The sequence below is a fragment of the Leishmania panamensis genome (assembly GCF_000755165.1).
Source record: "Leishmania panamensis strain MHOM/PA/94/PSC-1 chromosome 4 sequence".
Taxonomy (NCBI): domain Eukaryota; phylum Euglenozoa; class Kinetoplastea; order Trypanosomatida; family Trypanosomatidae; genus Leishmania; species Leishmania panamensis.
Window position 1 is genome coordinate 291,225 of NC_025883.1, and position 22,823 is coordinate 314,047.

The 22,823-nt window shown below is 61.7% G+C and overlaps 6 protein-coding genes across 6 annotated transcripts, besides 2 other annotated features; all 6 read right to left on the reverse strand.

Moving 5' to 3' along the window:
- Positions 1-377: 377 nt before the first annotated feature.
- On the reverse strand, positions 378-2,891 carry LPMP_040790 (tyrosine phospatase-like protein; the record flags this gene model as incomplete). Its single annotated transcript, XM_010705423.1, has 1 exon — positions 378-2,891. The coding sequence occupies one exon, from the start codon at positions 2,889-2,891 to the stop codon at positions 378-380; it is 2,514 nt and encodes an 837-aa protein (XP_010703725.1).
- Positions 2,892-4,266: 1,375 nt separating this feature from the next.
- LPMP_040800 (rhomboid-like protein) lies at positions 4,267-5,124 on the reverse strand (the record flags this gene model as incomplete). The annotated part of the gene is made up of 1 exon (XM_010705424.1): positions 4,267-5,124. The coding sequence occupies one exon, from the start codon at positions 5,122-5,124 to the stop codon at positions 4,267-4,269; it is 858 nt and encodes a 285-aa protein (XP_010703726.1).
- A 1,115-nt stretch (positions 5,125-6,239) lies between these two features.
- LPMP_040810 (hypothetical protein) lies at positions 6,240-7,043 on the reverse strand (the record flags this gene model as incomplete). The annotated part of the gene is made up of 1 exon (XM_010705425.1): positions 6,240-7,043. One exon carries the CDS (start codon positions 7,041-7,043, stop codon positions 6,240-6,242), a length of 804 nt encoding a protein of 267 aa, XP_010703727.1.
- Positions 7,044-8,104: 1,061 nt separating this feature from the next.
- Positions 8,105-8,645: a repeat region.
- Positions 8,646-9,032: 387 nt separating this feature from the next.
- Positions 9,033-10,708: a repeat region.
- Positions 10,709-11,072: 364 nt separating this feature from the next.
- Positions 11,073-14,708, reverse strand: LPMP_040820 (hypothetical protein; the record flags this gene model as incomplete). Its single annotated transcript, XM_010705426.1, has 1 exon — positions 11,073-14,708. The coding sequence occupies one exon, from the start codon at positions 14,706-14,708 to the stop codon at positions 11,073-11,075; it is 3,636 nt and encodes a 1,211-aa protein (XP_010703728.1).
- Positions 14,709-17,038: 2,330 nt separating this feature from the next.
- LPMP_040830 (hypothetical protein) lies at positions 17,039-17,812 on the reverse strand (the record flags this gene model as incomplete). Its single annotated transcript, XM_010705427.1, has 1 exon — positions 17,039-17,812. The coding sequence occupies one exon, from the start codon at positions 17,810-17,812 to the stop codon at positions 17,039-17,041; it is 774 nt and encodes a 257-aa protein (XP_010703729.1).
- Positions 17,813-19,240: 1,428 nt separating this feature from the next.
- LPMP_040840 (hypothetical protein) lies at positions 19,241-22,618 on the reverse strand (the record flags this gene model as incomplete). The annotated part of the gene is made up of 1 exon (XM_010705428.1): positions 19,241-22,618. One exon carries the CDS (start codon positions 22,616-22,618, stop codon positions 19,241-19,243), a length of 3,378 nt encoding a protein of 1,125 aa, XP_010703730.1.
- Between the last annotated feature and the right edge of the window lie 205 nt (positions 22,619-22,823).

Genomic DNA, 22,823 nt, shown 5'->3' on the forward strand with positions numbered 1-22,823 from the left:
GGGGCGAGCAGCAGCGGAGGGAGGGAGGGAGGGTAGTTGAAAAATGAGGTGCGCGCCAGTTTGTGGCAGCAGAGCCCGTCGCGGCTGCACGAGACGTACTGGTTGAGCTCTCGTTCGCTCCTCCTCTCACCCTCCCTGCGTCCGTGGTGCCCTACTGTGTCCTCGGGTCTCGATACGGCCGCACAAGAGCCCGCGCGCCCTTTATGCTGCACATCAGTCGCCACGGCGTGTGCGTGTACGGGGGTTTGGGCGCCTCAACGGACACACACCCACACACCCACACCCACACACACACACACCCACACAGAGAGACGCACGTACAACCTCAGCAAAGGGACTTCTAGCAACGCCTAAGGCACTTATGGCCACACTTTGATTTAGCAAGAGTGGCTACGCTTCGGCGCTCGCGCCGCGGACGATGGCGAGGTAGCAGCTGGGCCACTGACTCCCATCATCGCTCCTCCGCCGCTGTTCGCGCTGCTACCAGCAGCCGCAGCACTGCTTCCTCCACTACTACCGGCTGAGCTACCACTCACGCGGCCACCCCCAGGGATACCGCCGCTGCCGCCGACCGCCGCTGACGGGGCTACCGCCCCCGACGTCCAGAGAAGCGCGCTCACGCGACCCTCCAACAGCCCACTGGCGCTAGGGCCCTTGCTCGGTGTGGTGTTGCTGTTGGAGGAGGAGGGCAACCGCCGTTGATGCTGCAGCAGCGCATCCCCAGACGCAGGGCCGGTGCTTGGGATGGATGAGGGCTCCATCAACGAAATCCACATCGGCCCCGCAGCGCCCGGTGGGCTGCCGCTTGCCGCCTGTGCGACAGGAAGACGCTCAACATTGATATAATGTTGCCCGTCTGCAGCCACCAGCTCCGCTTGCGGCACATGCATCCACGGTGCGGCAGCCTGTGGACGGAGATCTCCACTAGTGCCGCGCATTGTTCCCTTCGGGTTGTGGCTCACGGCAGCGCTCGTGGTGCCCAGGGGACTATTCACGGGTGCAGCGCCGACGGCCGATGATGCGCCCCCAGACAGGGACACAGAAACTCGACCAAGGCCAGCACCAGGTGCTGCGTCCACACCTCCCGCTGTGGCTGCGGCTCCGCTGGAGACCGCGGTGGCTAGGCGCAGACGTATCGTTGAAGGCAGGCGCTTCTGCTGGCCAGTGGCAGCGTCATAGAGGGACCCACCCCAGAGCCACGCCGGCAAGTGTGGCGGTACAAGGAGAGGGCCGGTATAGTCGGCAATAAACGCCACCTCATCCTGCACCTCGCGGGTGAAGCGCTGAAACTCGGCGTGGGCGACTTTTGCATCCCACTGCAGCAGCTTGCGCAGCACCATGATGATGAGACCGGTGACGTACCGGCCATCGAGACAGTGGATGTACAGAGGGTGCATTTCCTTGTTAATAATGAGCTGCAGCGCCTCGCTCAGCTCCGACGGCAGCAGCTGCACCTCGCCCTTGGCGCGTTCGGCTTGGATGTGATGCAGCTGGATGTGCTCCGCCTCCGCAAAGCACTTGAGATCGTACGTGGGAGGCTCGGGAATGAGCGACACAATCGTGCGCAGACGCAGCCGCCGGATATATGGAAAGTTGCGCAGGACGGGGTAGGCGCCGCGGTACACACCAGCCTCCACGCGTGCAAAGCGCAGTGGCGGGACAAGGGTAAGAGGCAGGGGCGCAGACAGCGTGCACGAAGCGCCGCCGACACCGGAGAGAAGATCGCTGAGAAGCTGCTGTTGCTGGTGCGAGTATGAGTGAGCTCTTGTCATGGCGGGCACACTACCACCACCAGCGTCTTTCCCCGTTAGGCTGAGTCTAGGGCTCTGCTGGGTGGTATCCTCGTCAGCTGCCCCAAAGACGGTGCTGAAGTGCGCGTGTTCGGGCAGCGCCAGTAGGTTACTGGGGTGCGGCGGCAACGCCAGCATGCCTGCGCCGCTACTGACTGGATTCTGTGGCGTCCTCACGCCGCTGCCGGCCGCCGCTGTTGCCGCCGATCCCCGCCGCCCTCCTACACAGGTTGCAGGGGCGCACGGCGACGTCGTCGGTGAGGCAGCAACGCTGGCGGGCCGACGCAAGCGCAGCCATGGCGCTGCTCCTGCCATCGAGCTCGAGTTATGCCACACGTACACGGGTGCTGCTACCGGCGCAGCAGCAGCAGCAGCGGAGGTGTCACGCGTGGCAGTGGGCGTCACTAGATGCGATCCCCCTTGTGCGCCGCTTCCAACGCCGTTGCCGAGCCCAGTGGGAACGCCGAAGGACTGCGACAGCGCTGACGGAGAGGCTGGGCTATTGTGCCCCGTGCCGCTTTCAATGTTGAGCGGGGCACCGCAGTGAACGACATTCGCAAAGCCTGGCAGCGAGTTGCACCGGGACGACGGGGACGAGCACGCTGAGGATGGCGTCAGTGGGCCCCATGCGTGTGTCGTCTGTGTTGCCACTACCAGATCACTGCCACCACGACTCTGGCGATTCAAGTAGTGCTGGCCCACCGCCGCCTGCCGAGAACCAAGGGGGCGTACGTAGAAGTACGGGGCCGCCGCGGACGACGTCGGGAAGAGGGGGGCCGGCGGCACTAATGGCAGCGACCTGTGACCGCTGCTGGGTAACGAGGCTGTCGTGGCTGTTGTAGCTGCCTGCGGCGACAGGCCTGTGCTGAATGGAGGTTGAGACGTCGAGGCCTCAGCAATGGCACTGCCGTAGCGACCGCCACGTAAGTGCTGCCCGTGCGTCAGCGGTGTCGCCACGGGCGAAGACGCTTGCAAAGCACCCGCGCAGCCCCCTGTCCGCGCTGCATGGCTCATCTCCTCAAAGAGAGCAGCGGCGGGGTCATGTTTGTTGTTCCCTCGGCGCGTCCACATCGAGTGCTGCTGGACTGGCGGAGAGCTCATCCCCGCTCAGAGGAATCGTTTGCAAAAATGAGTGCGTGTGCGCGCGCTTGTGTCAGCTGTGGTGTGACACAGTGTGTGTGTGTGTCCACCCACTCGCGCGATGCTTTCGCTGTGGGTACCTCCCGACTCACTATAGGTAAGCAGTCCAAGGAGCATATGCGAGTCGTAGAGGCCGCACCTGCATACGAAATAAGCTCACACGCTGTTGTGCCTCCCTCGCCTACATGCGGGTGATATGGATAACACTACGAGAGGACCTGCAGGAGACGTACAGCGGCTAACGAACACAAGACGTAAGATAACTAGCGGGGATGCCACCGATTTCACCTGCGAGTGCCGGTGCTGGTGCTGCTACTTACCCCTTTCCATCTGCAGTATGGCTCGGGCGATGAGTGCGATGAGAGGGTGTGCCGCCCAGCCGACCGCGTACCCGCAGAGCACCGCAGCGCGCGCGCCCGCGTGTGTGAGGGAGAAGCGGAAATGTGAGCAGGGGTGAGCGAGAAGAGTGGCTAAAAGGTGGCAGGCTTACGTGGTTGCATCCACAGCGAACGCACGACTTGGCCTCCGTGGCTCAGCGCGTCTGCGAGTGTCGGCCCCGCATCCCCATGCCACATACACACACGGGCGCATGTGTGGGGGTGGGTGGGAGGAGGGGGGCATGTGGCATGGGGATGCGGGGCCGACACTCGCAGACGCGCTGAGCCACAACGCGGAGTGTAGTTGGGCTGTTGCTCGGTTCATTTCTTCTTAGTACGCTTACACCCATTGACCAACGGGAAAGGGGAGGGGGCGAGGTGCAGGGGACACAGCAGCTAAGCTCGTCACCCCACAACGTTGCCTGTCCGCTCTTTTTCATTCGACGACACACACCCACACCCACACCCACACCCACGCATTTATGTTTAGCTTGTTGTTGGCCTGCTTTACTCCCCCTCTCTGGCTCTCTCCCGCCATCATTTTTGCCTTTCCTCCCTCATTTTGTGCCTTTACGCCATCGTTCACGCTACTGTGAAGTACGCGTCGGCTCACCCACACACACACACAGGCGCATGCCAGCCGCACGGGCAACATGTCAAGGGAGACGAAGGGATGGGTGAGTGGGTGGGAGGGAGAGGAGGGGGCAGGAGGTGGGTGAAGTACGAAAAAGCCGCTTGGCGTGATCCTCGACAACCCCTTCCCCCCATTTTCCCCACACTCAACACGATGGCTTCGCTGTCATCATGCTCCGCCTGGCTGGACGGCGCCTATTCGATGTCGGCGCCATTCGGCATATATGCCGCCGTCACCGTTCCTCCTCCTTCCCCCTCGCGCCACCCCCCTCCCTCCCTCTGGTTCTTTCTCTCATTCACCTCTGCCATCGTATGTTCTTCCGGACTCAAAGCGTGGCAGTCAGCTTGTCGAGCCCCAGCATACGAGTCGGCAGGGCCCAGAAGAGGTATGCCATGAGAGCACCGCCGGTGGCAGCGCCGTGCTCCTCCGGCTTAGTTGTAAAGATGCGCCAGACGTCAATCACCATAACGAACGCCGTCAGCACGAGGAAGGGGATCGGGGGCTGCTGGATGAAGTTAAGATGGCGGAAAATGAGGCCCTCAATCGCCACGAGGCCCATGATGAACGGGTTTGGGCCGTAGCAGCGGCCGCGTACCTCCAGCTCGTCCATTCCGTAGTAAAGCTCAAACTGCTGCCGCGCCACGTGGATGGCGCTGCCACCGAGCGTGCAGAGCAGCGCGAAGAAGGTCATGCGCGTGTTGCCGAGGAATCCCAGCATTGTGTCGCCAAACTGCCAGAGCAGCCAGCAGTCAATGAGCAGCTGGAGGATGTTCTCTTGGTAGAAGGCGTTGGTGAAGAGGGGGTAGATGCGCGTCCAGTTTTCGTGTGACAGTGTGAAATGCTCTACCACAAAGTCACGCCAGTCGTCATTGCCGAAGTTCATGATGAGGTAGCACAGCACATTCGCGAGGAAGAGAATCATGACAACGTTGATGGTGTGGAAGGGCGGGGGGAAGGGCAGGTAGCCGGGGCCAGAGCTCCTGTGGAATGGGTCCTCCTGCTCGTTGCCACCCCCACCCTTCTGCTCGTCCTCTTCCTCTCCCTTGTAGCGTTCGAGGTGGTTGACACCCTGCAGCTGACCGCTTCCTTCCTTGCTGTTCTTGGGGGTGCGCGCAGCGCGGGTAGCTCTGGCGACGCCGTAGCAGCGGTGCGCGGCAGAAAGCGATGAGGACGTCTTCGCCATTGACGAGACCGATGCCCCGGAGAAGAAAGAGGCGCGGGCCGGAACGCAAAGGGCGGCGGGGCCACACATTGGGCGAAGGGCTGTCAGGGACATCGGAAACGCCGACAGCCTCTGGTGCGTCAGCTTCGACAGCCCAGGCGGCAGACCCGAATGGAAGGCGCGCCTGGCGGCTGCTGAGGAGTGCGCCGTGAACAGGCTGTTGCTGCTGCTCATGGCGCAGCGCACCACCGTAGACGACGACACCGTTGCCGCAGCTGCTGTCGCCAGCCTCGAAATCTGCGGTGCGCCACGGCCCACGGAAAAGATGTATGACAACTGCATGCTTGGCGAGGGGAGGGCGGCGGAGTTTGTGCGCCTGTAAGAACGAGGAAGCGATGTACCGGTACACCCACCCACACCCCGAGAGAGAGAGAGAGGAAGGGAGATGAAAGGCCAAGAGGAAAGCGGAATGCAAAGTATGTGAGTAGGTGCGACGCAGCAAGTAAAAGCGCGGACAGAGAAGAAGCGAAGCGAGGCACAAAGACACACTCCAGCGACGCACGCTCAAGCACACATGCACGCACAGGAGAAGCGGGAGGACGACACTGTGCACACGTGTAGACCGACAGCGCGAATTGCGTGGAGGAGGAGAATGACAGACAGGGAGAGAGGAGGGGAGGGGGGGGGGAATGCCGGTGGGGCAGCTAGGGGTAGCTGTGCAGAGAGAAGGGAGAGAGTTTAAGAATCAGAGAAGCACTGCGCCGGTCATTGCAGCAGCAGCACAACAAGGGGAACACACGTCCCTTTGAGGGCCCCGAGGCGTGGACTCATCACTGCCACGTCAAGGCGCGATAGCCCGCAGGTCGTGCTTGCTAGCAAGTCGTCCAGCTCAGCGCAAGCAGCGACACTTTGGTCGTAGTTGTTGGTCATTCCGTTTCGTTCTCTCTTCAATGTGGAGAGCACTGCGGACTCCCACACGTGCAGGTACCTACCCAAGCACACACTTACACGTAAACAGCAACGTCCTCGCCCAGGCGGGCGCGCGCTGATCAAAAGGCGCCCATTCATCATCATTATCGCACGGCTCAGCAACACCCCGACCCTCCTCAGCCTAGTGGAAACACAAAAAAGCGACGCTACGCAGTGTTTGCTTCTGCTCCGCCACTTTGCTGCTGCAGTGCGTGACGCTTCTCCTCGAGGAGCCGCTTCTCGAGCTGATCACGGTGCATCACGTCACGCAGTCGCATTCGCCGCAGTCGCATAAAGTTCATCTTGCTGCGCATGTGCGGGTTGGCGACGGAGCCGCCGCGACCGAAAGTTGGTGGGATCTGCGCAGCCAAATCGCGAAACGAAATGTGCTCCGGCACCCCGATGAGCGCCTTTGCTTCATCAAGGTCGAGCTGGTCGATGCGGACGACGTGGCGCACCCGCCACAGTCGCTTCCGCACCTGAGGAATGTCCGGCACGATGGTTGTCTGCCCCATGAACTCCAGGCGGAGCTCGCGCAGCATGCGGTTCACCTCCCATGAAAATTTGAAGGGGTGGTCAACGCATGAAACAATGAACACATTACCGACGCGGCGGTAGGGCCCAGGCGCGATGGCCGTCGTCGACGTGACAGTATTTGCGGGTGCCGCGGCGGAAGTGGATTGCTGCTGCTGCTCCTGCTCCCGCGACGGCGCCGTAGAGGCTAACACGGACGGCGTCAGGTGAATATGACGACGGAGCAATGCAGCAGGGTAGAGACTCGTCGGCACCGAGGATGCGACTACTGTAGCGCCTGGTGTCCCACCAGGTGAGCTGACGGAGCGTCGAAGGAGCCGAAACATGTGGGCGCGTGGCAGCAAAGTAAATCGAAACACACCGGTGTATTTGTTTGCCCACGCACACACGCACTCTCTGCGCGTGGGTGGATTTTGGTGTGGGTGCATTCGCATCATATGGTAGGAAGGCGAACCCCCCAACCCCCCCGAAACAACAAGGCAGTCGTGTTATCACGTGAACGATGATGAAGCCCAGCGAGAGAAAGAGAGAGAGAAAGGGTGGAGGGGGAACGCGCGAGAGAAAGCGAAGACCACCACAAGGAACGCATCAGGGCAGGAGATGAGAGAGAGAGAGGAGAGGGATGTGCACAGTAGAGCGGCATCTGCACGGGTGCGTACCATCGCACGCGAGGATGTAGCGGTGATTGTCGGGGAGCAGGAGCGGCCTGTCGGGACAAGCAGAGGAAGAGGGGAGGAGGTGGGGGTCAGAGGCGGCTTGGAGAGCAGCGCGAGAGGCAAGAACAAGCAAGCGACGGACACCGACCCATGCACTGACGCGGTAGCAGGGAGTTGCGACGCACTTTCCCCTGGATCTTTCTTTCTCAATCTCCCACTGCGTCCCCACTCTTGTCTTATCCCCCCCCAGGAAGGACCTTCACTTGTCTATGACGCCCCTCCTCCTGCTTGCCCAGCGCCCCTGCGTCCGACATCGCAAGAAGGGGAGGAGGCGGACGAGCCACACCTCTTCCACGGCGACGTGCGCTTTCTTACCAGGGAGCGAGTCTCTTCTCATGGTGTTGTTGCTGTCCTTCCTTCCTTCCTCTACTGCTGCTGCTGCTTGGTGCCGACTCGACCACGGTGTGGGCCTCTCTGCACGAGTTTCTCTGTATGGTTGCGTGAGGAGGGGGGAGGGAGAGAGGAGGAGGCATTACCCACCATACACCCACACCCACACCCACACACAGGCACACACACGCACGCACGCACCGGTAGACAGAGGGAAGAGGCGTTGACAATGAACAGGAATGGTAATGGATGACGGCTATGATGTTCTCGAGTGAGTCTACAGCACGGCTGCAGATCTCGATACACAGACGTCGGCGTCTTGATGCGCGCATAACACGCACACATCTCGATGGGGTAGGGGAAGAGTTTGTGAGCTAGTCCTGGAAGCGATGGTGGGCTGGGGAACCATCAAGAGGAGAATGAGTGGATGAGCGAGAAGGTATTTCTTCGCTTCCTCACATCTTCATTCCCTCCGCCACGCAACACATGAGGTCGAGCTCCCCCACTCGGTCACCACCCCCCGCCACGGCCTGTCTCGCAGGGCCCATCGCGCGGTGCGAGCCAGCCGTAGACACACGCGCTACGGCAATGCGCAGACTCAGTCATCGGAGCACGGCTCCTGCGTCAAACTCTACCCCCCCCGCTCCGCAGGTCACCCCACAGACGCTCCCACTGTGCCGGCCACCACCTGGTACATCACTTGGGGAGTGGGGCAGACTCCCCAGACCAGTAGGCAGAGAGGGTCGGGTGGGATGCGCTCGAGTCAGGCTCACGCAGTGTCCATCACACGGATGGCACAGACGCGTTTGCTGTCGCGGGTCGCTCCGACGCAACGTCACCCAGGACCTCACCGCCGACACCCGTAGCGATACATCGCTCTGACCTCCCCTACGTTGTAGGTGCTTGACGCTGTCACGACCAGCAGTGGCTCGGTAGTGGCAAGGCCAGGGGTAGGGGAGTGGGGGAGGCTGGAGCTTCGTTCCACCCACCGGGTTTGGTGTGTGTGTGTGTTGGACCGTGCAGTGTCACCGCGTCCTCAGTGAGCTGGAAGGATGGTCACGTAACACGAGGCGCCGACAAGGGGAGGGCGCGCACAAAAGAAAAGGCGACGACAGGTAGCGGCAACTGGGCGAGCCCCCCGCACGCGATCGAGGCGAGTGTGCGAGGCCAGCGCGTAGCACCCGTTCGCAGGCATCGCTTGGCACATCGGGCAACAGCAGCCGCCGCTGTTTTTCCCCACTCCACGGGCACTGTACCACCACGCGCACCAAATCCCCCTTTTCGTTCTTCGGTTTGCGCTTCACAAAGCGCCCCCACTCCCCCCGCAAACACGCCAGCGGGTGCAGACACATTAGACCACCCCCTTTTTCCCCACATGCCCCTGGGCGTCCCTGCAGCTCAATCCTCGTCGTCCAGGACGAGCCGCCTTGCCGCCGCATCGGACCATGCGTCTAGCGGGGCTCTCCATGCCCCTCTTCCGTCTTTCCTCAGCATCCTCGGGTGCGTGCTACGTCCAGAGTTTTGCTCGAGAGTGGAAGCGATGACGTCTTCCGAGAGGGTAGGAGGAGGTGGTCCGGGCACATGCCGAATGAGCCCAAGGAGGAAGCCGGCCAGCCTTAGGTCGTGACTCTCTGAGTTCCGGTGCTCTGCATGGGTTTCTCGCTTCTCTCTCCGTTAGTTCAAACCGCGGCATTCCACAATGCGATGCGGGGGCGACTCACATCGGAGTCTGGAGGACTCGATGGTTTGATTCGGGGTGTTCTCGCCATGATTACGGCATCTGCGCCTCCTCAGCCCACCCGGTCGGATGTAGGGGATGTCGCATATTTCGCACACACGCACGTTGATGCTGATCAGCCTGAATCTCCTCGCGCCTTTTCCATTAACAGCGTGTGCGCTTCTGACCCCTGGATGTCTTGCGTGGATGCGCCACACCATGCCAGCTGTGTTGTAGACAGCCGCCTGGGTCCAGTGCTCGCGTTATAGTGAATTCCAGGGCCTCTTGCAGGACGGCGTTGTTGTCTGAGCGACTCGCTGCCCCCCTTTTCTACCTCCGCCCATATCACTGGGAAGGGAGGGGGTGTGCCTGGATGGCGTGCCCACATGTGCCACGACACGTAGGACGTTGCCACGCGTCTGTGGGCAGCGGGGGGGGGTATTTCGCCCTCTCCTGAGCCCGCACTCCTCTCACTGTAGTAAGAGGCGTGCCAAGCGGAGGGGGCCTGTACATGCGCGCGTGCCTGCGCCCAAAGGGCTTGTAGTATGCCCTTCTGAAGGGGCGCAGGAGAAGGGGGGAGGGGGCAGCAATGGGCACCCGCCAGGAAAACCCCCCATTCAGCGCCAGTGAGATGTGTGGGATTACATCACTGCGCGGGACGAGCTGCGCGTTGAGTCTCGAGAGATCCGCGAGTCTCGCGCAGCATACCGAGCACCACGTCGGGTAGGCCGCTCTCACGACAGAAGGACGGGGTGGGGTGGGGGGTGTCTGTCGGGGATGACAGCCGCACAACGGCAGCGGAGTAGTTGGGCAGCGCGGTTTGCCGTCGTCTCGTCAGCTCAGGATTCGTTTTCATGGTGATGTGAGGCGGTGGCTGCCGAGGAGCTCTCGTGTGGCATCGCGTGTAGCGCCGTTTAGGGGGGGGGGATGTCGGCCTGGCGTTCGAGGCCGGTAGCCAAGCCCGCAATCCATGCAGCTAACGTCGACACCTCTGACAATGCTCACTGTGCATCCTTGTACACCGTGCCGTTCTGTTCCGGTTCACAGTAATCAAAGACCCACTAGCGTGAGAGGCGCACGCGACGGCCGAGCAGTGCCAGAATTGGTGCCCCCTCCCTCCCTCCCTCCCTCCCTACACACACACACACCGTAATATGCCCTCTTTTAGTGCTTTAGGGCCCGTGCTGAGCGCCATCGTGGGAGGGGGAGCGAGTCGGACAACATCAGCCACGCGCCCCTTTTCGTTGTATCTTCGCTGATCGCGAGTTGTCCTCGCAACAGACTGTGAGGCCCCAGTTCCACTGCTTCACGTTCAGCGCGACAGCTGCAAGCAAAGGAGTGGGGGGAGGGGGACAAACCACAAGAAGCGGCAGACAAAATGGTGGAAGGTGGGGCGTACACCCCACTGGTTCACCTGCACCACCCAAAGTACCGATACATACCTGCACCCACACTCATATACATCTACATACCCACGCACGCAGCAGCCACAGGAGTGCACGAGCTTAAACATCCCCCCTTCTCCCCTTTCCCACCGCAGCGGCGCTCTAGCGAAAAGGAGCGAGAAAGCGACCAGCCCCCTTCTCAGCGCAACATGCTCGGCATGATCATCATTTCTGTTGGTGACGTCTCCCGATTCCCCCCTGAGCGTCGTTGAGGCGGCCTTGGCGTTGCTGTGGCTGCTCCTCGGCTGGTTACGCTACCTAGTCTCTAGTCCACGACTGCTCCTCGGGCTCCTGGTTGCTACCCTCGCGGTACTCACTCTGTTCCTCGTACTCTTCGCACCCGTCCCACTCCCTCACGTCAGTGTGTCCCTCCGGTGCGGACTCCTCGTCCCCAAAGACCAGCACCAAAGGGCCTTTTTTCACCAGGCAGTCGTCCTCGCTGTCGATCATCTCGTCCTCGCTGCGCTCGGACACGGCGATGGGCTGCGTGACCGTGCCACAGGAGCTGGCGCTCTCGGGAGCTTCGTAGTACTCCGCCTCTGAGGTAACGGAGGCCGGCGCCGACGCAGTGGAGAAGGATGCGGCAGCGAATGTGACTGGAGACGGGTTGGGCGGCGGCGTCGCTGAGCCCTGCATGCGGTAATGAGGGCGGGCCTCGTAGTGCGGCTGCCTCATCTCTTCAGTCGGCAGGTTCCCCGTGTGCGCTGCTGCCGTGCACTTTGACGGGCTCTCCTCAGCGTGCGGCTGCGCCGGACCTTGGCACGGAAGTGATGAACCAGTGTCGTTACTCGTCTGTGGTGCTTCCTGCGCGGAGGTGGTACGGTTGTACTGCTGCAGCTGTGAGCGGCGCGCCTCAGTCACGGCGCCGTTCGTATCGGAAGCGGACATCCTGACACTCGGAGCCGGCGTTGCCTCGTTGTGGTTGAAGCTGCCGTGTCTGTGCAGGGTGAGCATGTCAGTAGTGGTGTCCGCCTTGTCAGCAGTATCGCTATCGTACGCGTCGACCGGAGCAGCCCTGTACCCTTCCTCGTCTTCCTCATATTGCACATCCGAATTGTCGCTGTAGGCCGAGGAGAGCTGACGTTGGCAGTGCTGCGCCCGCGGGTTTTCGTAATTCGCGAGCGGGAGTGGAGTGACGCCGGCAGGGGAAGTGCACGCCGTGGACACCCGAGAGGGCGGCGCTTGCGCTGGAGGTGGAGGAGGAGGCGCATCTGACCCGAGGATGGAGTGATGCGGCTTTCCGCTGCCGCTACTGCAGAAGTGCATCACCTCGCTAGCAGCTGGAGGTGCGAAAGCGGCGCCGTTGTACTTACTAAAGCGACCAGAGGTGTACCCAGGCGTGCTACTGCCGCTGCTTAACACCGCCGCTGCACCGTAGTCTGCTATTACGGATGAAGATGGAAACTGCTGCCGTTGTGGGGCGCCGGGGTGGGGGTGGGGAGCGGAGGTGGGGAGGCGAGGTCCTGGGCTACCAGTGGCCGCGGCACCCGTCTCATTCAGTGGTGTCGACACCGGCTGCTGGAGCTGTGGTGCCGAGTCCAGGAGGGGTGTGCGGTATTCATTGCGACTGCTCATCTCGCTGCCGCTTGGCGTCTCACTGCTGTAGCAGGCAATGGGCATGTACGGCTGCGAGGACGACCGCGACGGTGGTGCGGCGCCGGGGTTCACACCAGGACCGCGGCGGAGAGGTCTCGGTTCCGCGGAGGACAGGTGTGGTGGCCTGCGGCGACGCTCGGTGGTCGGTGGCGCCGCTCTTGTTGCTGCCTCTGGTGGCGGGAGAGCCAGGACCCTCAGCGGTGCAGCAGTCGGTGGAATGGTGGTTGGCAGGGCGGTGCGGCGGTTCTGCTGCGTGCGCTTCAATATCTCATCATAAAGACCTTCCATGGTGCCACGCCGCCGATGCTGTGGCTGCGGTGGGAGGACGCGTGCGCTGGGTCGATTCTCGTCGTGTTCTCGGCACCGCCGCATCGTGTGCCGCTTCCCCGTCGAGGGCGGTTGAAAGACAGTGCCCTTGACAAGCTGATTGCCGGTGGCTACCTGCTGAACGTGGCGCTGAAGCAAGTAGCCACCCGCCTCCTTTCCATTGCACGCCTGCACCATACTGCCGCCGGCGGCGACACGTTGGTGGGCGGGGAAGGGCTCGCTGTTTGTGTTGGGGGCCGTGGAATTGTTTGCTACGCTGGTCTTCTGCAGGATGCGCGGGGCAGGCAGCTGCGTTGTCATCGTTCCGGACGGGTCGCGCGTCGTCGCCACGGTAGGCCGGTTCGTTGCGCGCGACCAGCGGTTGCCGTCATCGAGGAGGAACGTCGGGCGCGGCGCACCGTTCTCCAGGCGTTTGCCGGCAGGTTCGGGGCGGCCATGCAGCAGGTCACCGCCCTGCGCACTGGATCGGCGCAGCAGCATTGGGTAGCGACTCGCCACTTCATCTGCGGCGCAGGTGTAGTTGACCGGGTCCAGCAGCGCCGCCTCTTCCTCTGCCGTCAGGCCGCCGGCATCCGACGGGTCTGGCGCGTCGGGGTCAAATGGCTCGTCCGGCAACAGGTACCGCACTTTCTTGGTCGTCTTCGTCAGAGTGGCTGTCGACACCTGCAAGGTGGCGGGCCCGATAGGGAGCGGCTCCCCGGCCTCGCGCACCGCCCCATTGCATGAGGGGCCATGACGCGGTGTGGCGCTGCTATTCGTGGTGGTCAATGCTGTCGCTGACAGTTCAGGGCCGTGACTGCTACGAGGGGCCCCGCATGATGACTGCCGCGACGACCGGGAGTCGTTGTGTGGCGTGGGGGCGACCAGTGACGAGGTCGTCGAGGGTGACATGGAAAAAGGCGCGGCCTGAGCTGACTTGGCCGCAGCTGAGACAGGGGCGCGTGGGCTGGCTCGGTTTTGTGGCCGAATATGTTGTGGTGCCGTGATGGCTGCTATGGAGGGCGGCTGCTGGACAAGAACCGTGCTGACGGAGGCGGAGCTGTGTCGCGGCGGTCTTGGCAGGGGTCGCCGCTGCTGCTGCTGCTGTGGCTGCGATGGCCGCTGACGAAGCTCAGCGGCGGTCAGAGCCTGCGGCACCGCGGTGTCCGCCGCGTCCACTGTCGTGAAGGTTTCACCGATGGAGGCGATGCTTTCTAGCAGCACACGTGCGCTGGCTGAGCCACGCGGTGTGGCAGTGTCTACCTGATTGAAGGATGCCTTGCGTGGGGGCTGTGCTGGTGCCATATGCATTCCCAGCGTACTCCAGCCGTTGCCTGCGTGAGCGGTGGAGTCGCATGACCTTCGCTGTGCCCACTCCTGCGGCCTGCCGTCGCGCGTGACTTTCAGCACCGTGATCGACTGCCTGGTGCCAGGAAGATCAGGGGAGTTGATGACGCCGCCGCCTTGCACCCCGGCGTCGAGTGAGGGGCGTTGCTGTGGCAGCGCCAGAGACGGCGTACCGCTACCTCGCCCGCTGCTGTGGCGAGCCTGGGGTACGTCGTCCTCGGAGAGGCTCCGAGAACCTTCCAGCACAGACTGTGAGAGAGTCTCCAGTGGGTGGTCGGCGCTGTGGTCGTGGCCGCCACTGCGGTGTAACGCGGCGGCAGGGGAGGCAGAGAGGTAAGGCGCTGCTGCAGTGGCACTGATGGACCGCTGCGCTGCCGCGGCCGAGTTCGCGTAGGTGACTGCAGATGCCGGCATATATCCTGCGAGGCTGCCCAGCAGCATTTCATTCGACAGTTCCCCGTCGCGATTTGCATTCGTCAGCCACATCGGCTGCTGAGAGCTGCTGGCAAGGCGTGGCAGAGTGGACACCACGGCAAACGACCCTTGCCGTGGTGGCGACGGCGGCGTGACTGTGTTGCTCGCTGGGAGTCCTATCCCGTTCAAGGCGTGACTCGCGCTACCACATCGCACCCTGTCCGCCGTCATCGCGTTGCTGCTAAGCTCCAGCTTCGTATGTGGACTGTTGCCTAGCAAGATGTAATGCCAGAGAGGAGCCCAAACAAATGGCGACGCCCTTGTCGCTGTCGCCGTAGTTCAGGACGTTCAATATCGAACGACGAGGGGTGGGCTTGTGATGAGCTTGTTGCGTGGTAGTGGGGCGCTCACCAGCGTCGAGTGGGCGATACGTCCTTACCAGCTCTCTACCCATGCACCTCGAGATACTGAGAACAGAGAGAGGAAGCGACACACCCACACACACGCGCACGCACGAGTGGTCTGCAGAGGGGGTGGGGTGATGAGAAGGTGCTAAGGAGAGCTACAGTCACAGGCACGCGCAGGTGGTGGTCGTGGTGGGAGAGGGAGAGGCCAAAGCGAACCATGAGGAGTTAACACGCACACGCACATGTGCACAAGAACCCGAAGGGATCGAGAGAGTAAAAGTAAAGAGAGAACGATGCGTAAGGAAAAGCGCGAAACAAAGAGGAGAGAGGGAAAATGAGGAAGTAACGTATAAACACCGGCAACAATGATGGACGCCACTACTCTGCACTCGCGCACGTAAGGGCAGAGGCTGAAGAGAAGTGGCGAAGGAGTTGGAGAGAGAGAGAGGCGGGGGCGCGGGCTGCTGATGCGCTTTTCTTTGTTTGGCCTCTCGTGTATGGGTAAGCGAGTATGTGTAGGATAGGCACTGCGTCGGAGAAATCGTAAGACAAAGGGGGGAGGGTGAGTGCGGTCTGTGCATGTGTGTGTGTATCCCCCCCCTTGAGAGTCACACGAGGAGTGGGAGTGGAGGGGGCGGGGTCTGAACCCGCGCGCGTGTGCCTTGTCCTAGTTGGAGGAGGAGGAGGAGGAGGAGAGAGGAAGGGAGAGAGCGAGGTGGCTTTGCATTGACACCCCTCTGCGCGTATGTGCCAGACCACCACTTTCCCAAACACGTTGGCGTGCGTGTGTGCGTGCGAGGTAATGCCCTTCCGCTCTTCGAATTGACTTCTCCTGAAGTTTGATTGGGAGGGAGGGAGGGAGGCGGAGAGGACGACGGTTCGCTCCAAGATGAAAGTAGTGAATCCCGGCCGAGGAAAAAGAAATCGCTGTTGCGGCTGCTGCACATGACACCAACGCCATGCGCGGGTTGGCGTTGATGTTCAGGTTGGTCCATGCCAGGTGTGTTTGGGCACGTATGTGAATGTGGACGAAAGGGAGAGGGAGGGAGTCGAGCAGCGAACCCGAGTTGCGGGCGTATGCGTTGCCGTCGTTGGAGGAGAGAGGGTGAGAGGAGTGAAGGACGTGGAAAGAGTATAAGAGAATGAAAGCAAGGAGAGGCTGTCCATGAGCGTGCATCCACGCGCTGTAGCGTGCCTCGTTAGTGCGTCCGGCACCTCCTGGTAGACATTGAATGAGGTAGCAGACTAACACGCTGCTGCGTCATTCGTGTGTGTGTGTGTGTGTTTATCGTTGCGTTTGGTGTCGTGTCAGGCGCTTAATTTGCTTCGACATCGTCGTCGCCCCCCTCTCTCCTGCCGCTGAATTTTGACGCGGTGCGTCGACACCGATCTGACCTCCACGTGAGACTCAACGAGGGGAGGAGAGGGAGAGAGGCGGTCAGTGAGGATGGGCGGTGGAAGTGGCGAACAGCTGAAGACGAAGGAGGCAACCCCGAAGGAGCGACGGATGCAATGGTAATGTCAGGAGAGAACATTCAGGCGTTGCAAGTGGGATGATGGGGAGGGAATAGAGAGAGAGAGAGGGGGGTGCGATGGTGGTCGTGGGCGCGTGGCGCAGGAGGAGCAGCGAGGAAGAAAGAGTGGGTAAGTGAGGGTGATGGGACGCTGTGCGCACAGGGAGAACAACAACGACACGCCGATGGCGCTCATCAGCGCTGGGGTTGACCCTTCCCCTTCCCGCCGCGTGAGCTACCGAGCGTGCCTACCTACCAGTGGACGCACACGGGGGAGGGGGAGACATACACACACACACACACACCCACACACACACACGCCCACAGACAGACATCAATGAGGAAAGAAGAAATCAGCCATTTCCAACGTGACAAGGAAATAAATGAGCGCACAGTGACCGTGTGCGGGTGCGGGTGGGGGTGCCGTGGCGAAAGGGGAGGGGAGGAGGGACGGCTGCCGAACTCTCACTTGCCCCTCTCGCCTCTCCCCCCCTCCATTACACCACCGCTAACTCAGACAGAGTTGCAGACATGGAGAGGCAGACTGCCCAGCAAAACACGCAAGCGACAAGCCATAATAGTATGAGCAGTCCACCGTAGAGAAGGCATGCCGCTTCCACACTAGAGCCCTTTCCTTCGCTCAACACGATGGAGACGGCAGAGAAACTTCGTTGTGCTCCTCTTCCAGGCGCACCTCGCCGTTCTCGCTGTTGTCGTCATCTTCATCGCTCGCCACGAGACGCTCTGTGATAGTGCGCGTCACGGTCGTCGTGCAGATGGTCAGTACGCCGCCGTACTCCGTCTCGTGCGCGCGAGTGGCGGTGGTTGAGTTCTGCACCGTGTACACCACAGATTTGCTCTTCTGTTGAGGATGCGATGGCGGCTGCGTCATTGCCATGGCTGGCGCGGCGGTCGGTGCCAGTTCGGGCATAGGGTGTGAAAGACAGTGGTTCACATCGCTACTATAGGTGGCGTGCTTGCTTGCATGCATCCGCGGCTTTCCGTACCCGGATACCGAGGGGCGTGCGGGGGCCGCCGCTGCCACGGTGTTGTCGTGCCCATCGTCAGCAGACGACGTCTGTCGACTCGGCACAGCATAGGCGTGGGGGTATGTGTTCGTCGTGTCCTGGCGAACCGAGGAGACCGGCTGGTGGAGAGGTGAGTAGCGCGGTCTGGAACGCATGTTGCTAAGTTCCATTAGTTTTTTTCTGTAGGCGTGACGGGGATGGGCAGTCGGTGTGAGGAGAGGCTTGCTGCTGCTGCTGCTGCTGGCGGCGATTACTACGAGGCACAACAACGCCGAGGATGGGCACAGGGGCAATCCCGAGGAGAAAACACAAGCGTAGAGGAGAGGCGCAAGGGAGGAATCAAGGGCAGCACGCACCACGCGAAACATGAAAAGACACGACAACATAACAGTCGCGACAACACACAGCACGCGGGTGTGGCAGGCGAGCACACGACGGCTTCCTTCGCAAGGGAGAGAGGTGGCAGAGGGGCGGGCGGACGGGAGGGGAGGGTGAAGTGGGGAGTGGGGAGGGTGGAGAACGACTGCACACGTACCGATGAATCTTTTGCCTTTCGCTCACATGTGTCGTTTCCTCTCTTTCGTTTCTTTCTCCTGTTGGAAGGAGAAGAGGGGGGTGTGTGGGTGTGTGTGTGGGGGGGGGGATTGATTGGATGGTGGCAGACGGCATCCCGTGGATGTACGTGCAGCGAGGCACGCCGAGCTCAAGGAGGGGACCAGCACGACAAGCAAGAGGAGAAAGGGCAGCCGCCACAACGAGGCAAAAGTGGACACCGCCGCAGTCGGTCCTCGTGGCTCGCCTCATCGTCCCTTTCTCCTTTCACTGACGTTTGCTTCGGTGTTTGGTGCTCCTGCTCGTACAACACAAGTACGCCCACACACACAGAGGATAGAGGGAGGGGGGGGGAGTGGGTGGGCGGACGACACGCACAAACAAAGCACCGAGCGGGCCCAACAGCGCCTCTACACTAACACACTCACGCGCGTTCCACGCAGTCAACCACGGCGACGACAACAGCGGAGCACGAGGAAAGCCGCTCAGAGAAAGTAACAAAGAGAACGTCTTCCCTCAAAGTGACTCACCACCACAGTCATGACCGCCACCACGACCTTAAGACTGATGGCGGAGGTTGTCGTGGTGGCGTGGGTGTGGGTGTAGGTGAGGGAAGGCGCAATGAATGGGGAAGGGGCGAGAGGGGAGGAAGAGCGTAGCGTGTCCGTGGCGGCACAGATCCACCCAGACAAGAGACACGGACGATCAGCATCAACGTCGTTTGCACATCTGCTGAGAGTGAAGAGAAGAGAAGGGGGGATTGGAAGAACCAGCCAGCGAAGCAACCACAACACGGGACACACAGCCACGCACGATGCCGGCAGCAATGACGATAGCGACGAGCGACACACATCAGATCAAGGGAGAGAGAGGGAGAGCACACACACACACACACACACACACACACACACACACACACACAAGAACAACAGCGACAGAATTAGCAACAGCAACATACCTGCAAGAAGAGTCGAGCAAGAAAGAGATTCACACCGAACGAGGAGAGGCATGCGCACAAACATGTCCCCGCTCCACGTAGGGCCCTCGGCGCGCCAAGAGTGCTTCCCATCACTGCCGGTCTACACTCCCCTTTGTCCACTCCCCTAATCACCACTGCCACGGTCGCCTGTCAGTTACAGCTTGGCGGAGGTGATGTAGCGGCACCCCCTGCTGTCGTCGAGTACCACCTCACTGTCCCCGTCATCAGAGTCCGTCTCAGAGACACTTTGTGTCGTCTCTGCTTTGGCCAACGCCTGTGCTGGTCAGCGGGCCGCTGCACCACTGCCGTTCCCTGTCTTCGAAAGTAACTTCTTTGGGGGAGTGGGCCTCCGTGGCTTGTGTGGGCGGTGGGGCACGCTTAGTCGTCGTGCCGGTTTCTGCTTTGATGGCTGCTGCTGCTGCTGGCGTGGGGCGGAGGTGCTGTTGGGCTTGGAGTTGTCGCTCGCTGCGTCTGTCTGCTCCGCTTCCTCCACGTACACCACATGGGTGCTGCTGCTGCTGCTGCTCGAGGCGGAGTCCTCCTCCCAGCTTGCGCTGCTCATGCGTTCGTTTATATTCACACTGCTACTGCTGCTACTCGTGTTCTCGCCGTTGGTGCTGCTGCTCACGACTGACTCTCGCACGTAGGTACGCACGCGCCGCCTCTTGATGATTTTGTAGTCGCGAGTCGTCTTGGTCGTCTGTGGTGCCTGCGCCACGTACGGGTGCACTGAGGGATACGTGTTAGTCGGTGCTGTGGGATACACCGGCATCCCAGAGTGATCGCCGCGGTATCGCGGGTCGTTCGGCTGCATCGGTGCTTTCTGCACCTGTGGTGAGCGGCTGCCGTTATGGACGAGGGGGTGTAGCACAAGTTCGTTGCTCTCAGAGCCCGGCGGCGGCATTGAGGAACTCTGGCTGCTTCGCTCACTCCGACGGCGGTAGCCGAGTGGGGGTAGGAAGACCGGACACCCATTCGACTCCCTCCGGTATGCCGCGTTCGGCACCACCAAGTCCTGGAAGGACTCTCGACGCGACTTGTAGTTCACTGCCCGCACATACAGCGGCGACACCTCCGACGAGGAGGACCGGACGTCAGTGCCACCGATGACTTCGTTACTCTCCCCCACCTGGTGTGGTGCGGTGCCGTCCCTGTAGCCCTCTAGCGGCGCAACGTCGTACTCCTCGTCATTGCTGCCGTTGCTGGACGGCGCCACCAGTGCGCTGTAGTGGTCCCGCATCGGTGGTGCTGGTTGCTGCTGCGGCAGAGCACCACGCTGAGCCGGGCGGCTCAGCTCATCGCCGAAGGCGTTCTCGTCCTCGCGGGAGCTGTACGGGTGCAAGCGCGGCCTCGCTGCCTTTGGCGGCTGCTGCTCCGGCTGATGAACAGTCGAGCGATTAGCACCATTGCCAGGGTTGCGCTGCGTCGCTGATTCACGCCGCTGCAGCAGTGAGGATGTCGCCACAGCTTGTCGAGAGGTCCGCGGCTGCTCTTTCTCTTTCCTTCGCTGCTCCGTTGTCTCCGCCTGTAGACTGGTCTGGGGAGGTGGGCGGCGCGCCTGAGTTGATACAGCGTGACCGTGCGGCTTGACCTGCGTCTGCTCTTGCCGCTGTTGCTGAGGCTCCTTAGGTGCGCGTTCCGCCCACAAGCACTCTCGCTCCTCTTCGTACTTGTCCATTGATGACGCGGATGAGTACGACGCTGCTGCTTGTGGTGGAGGGTGTGCGGGGTAGGTGGTGCCGCGTGACTGCTTCTGCTGCCGCGGTGGGGGTGGTGGTGCACCCCCTCGCAGTGGAGCAGTCGGTTGTCCTTCATCCTCGGAGGACTCGTCGTCCGAGTCATTATCGATGCTGCTGACGACGTCCTCTGTGATGGTCTTGGTGATCGTTGTCGTGCGCACCGTCAGCACATCTCCGTACTCCGTGTGCTGCACGTCGGTGTCTGTCTGGGTGTCTTGGGTGGTGCCCACGACGGTCGCGTTCGGCACCACCGTCGTGAACGTGTCACCGCTTTCGGCGTTCTCTGCTGGGGCGTAGCGCACGAGCACGTCCGCAGGGTAGTGCGGCTCGGCACTGTGCCATTCAGTCTCCCGCACAGGCGCCGTTTGCAGCACCATCGCCGTCTGTTCAGGTACCGTGACGCTGCCTTTGGTGGTTTGTTGCTCGCGGCCTTCGCGGTTGACTCCGAGGCCACCGTACACCCCGTCATCGGCGGCATCGCCAAGCAGCCCATCTGAGGGCATGTCGTCGACAAAGTCCTCGAGGAAGTTGAGGTCCGGTGTCGCGCGGTATTTGCGCGGAATCCACTGGTGCCGCCGCACCGGATGCCCCAGCACGTTCTCCAGCTGCTGCATCGCTTGGTACATCCTCCATGTGGCCTGGATCTTGGTTGCCATGTTGCTGCGCAGCTGCTCCTCCAGCAGCTCCTCAAGCCTGTCGGCACGCTGCATCAGGTAAACCACCCACGGGTGGTCGTAGTCGTACACACTGCACAAAATCCCCACGCAGCGCCGCACGAGCAGCAGCGCGCGGCTGTAGAGCGCGAGCTCCTCGTAAATCTGAGCCAGCGCTATCTGGGCTGGGATGAGCAGCTCCGACTGCGAGTTGTGGCCAATCTGCACCACCTCGCAGCACCGCAGCAGCAGCAGTTCACACGGCGAGGCGACCAGCTCGCGCGTCATGCGGCTGTGCAGCACAAACTCGTCCTCGCGGTTGAGCTTCACGTTCTGGGTTACATGCGGCGCTCGCACCTTCACACGCTGAAAGAATGGGCCAGTCTGCCGCCGCGGCGGGCGTGGCGCCATGGATTTCAGGATGGCTTCGTTCAGGCTGAAGACGCTACCCCCGTCGGACATTAGGCTGCTCTCGAGCGAGCTCATGGACGAGTTTGCGTCTTCCGTAGCGTCGCCACCGTCGACGGCCGGCACCTTGGGGTGCTTGTGATCAACGAAGGTGAAGCCTTTGTGGTCGCGCTCGTGGTCGTACCAAATTCGCGACAGCCCAACCATCGCCAAGACGTAGCGCTTCAACACCATGTACATGTCTGTTTCCTGACGTGCAACGCGCTTCTCTGCCAGCGTGATGGCACGGCTGTACGTACTTTTCGCGTTCTCGATATCCTCCTGCTGGTAGTAGATGTCACCCTCTTTCTGGTAGACGGTGACGGCCAGCTGATCAAACCGGCACTTGGGCACGGTTTCCAGCAGGGGGTAGCACTGCTGAAGCAGCCGCAGCTTCTCGCTTGGGATGTTCTGCGGCACGGCATCGGCCTGCTGGATCAGCCCCAAGACGCGCAGCGAGATCGGGTCGGCGTTGCGGGTGAAGGCCAGGAGAAGGTCCTCCTCATTCCTGGCATGTCCACGAGCAGCCGAGCCGGCGGCACGGCCCGTGCCATTCACTCCCGGGATCTGTTGACGACGCTGCACCGCGGTTATCTGCAGCGACGCTGACTTCGCCTCTGGAGTCTGTGCACGAGCCTGGCGGTACGTGGATGCCGTCGCCATGGAGGCGGGTGAGGGGAAGCTGCTAGCGGATGCTCGCGGAGCGGCGTTGACGAGGATCTTCTTCACCCGTGGCCCCCTCGTCGCTGCCGGATAGGAGGCGCGGGCAGACGACGAAGTCGCGGAGTCCGCCGGGCTCGGGCTCGACACACCGTTTCCCATGCTGAATGACTGCGTTGGAAGAACAAAGGGAGAGTGAGGGGTAGACGGAGCGTGGCTGAGAACAAGCAGTTCAGCAGCTCACTCGCGCACTCACTCCGACACACGGCCAGTAGCTCGAATTCTACAATGCAAACAGCTTATACGCACCAACGCACACGCATACACCCATCCAAGAAGAGGATGGCAATCGAATGAGGGAGAGGAG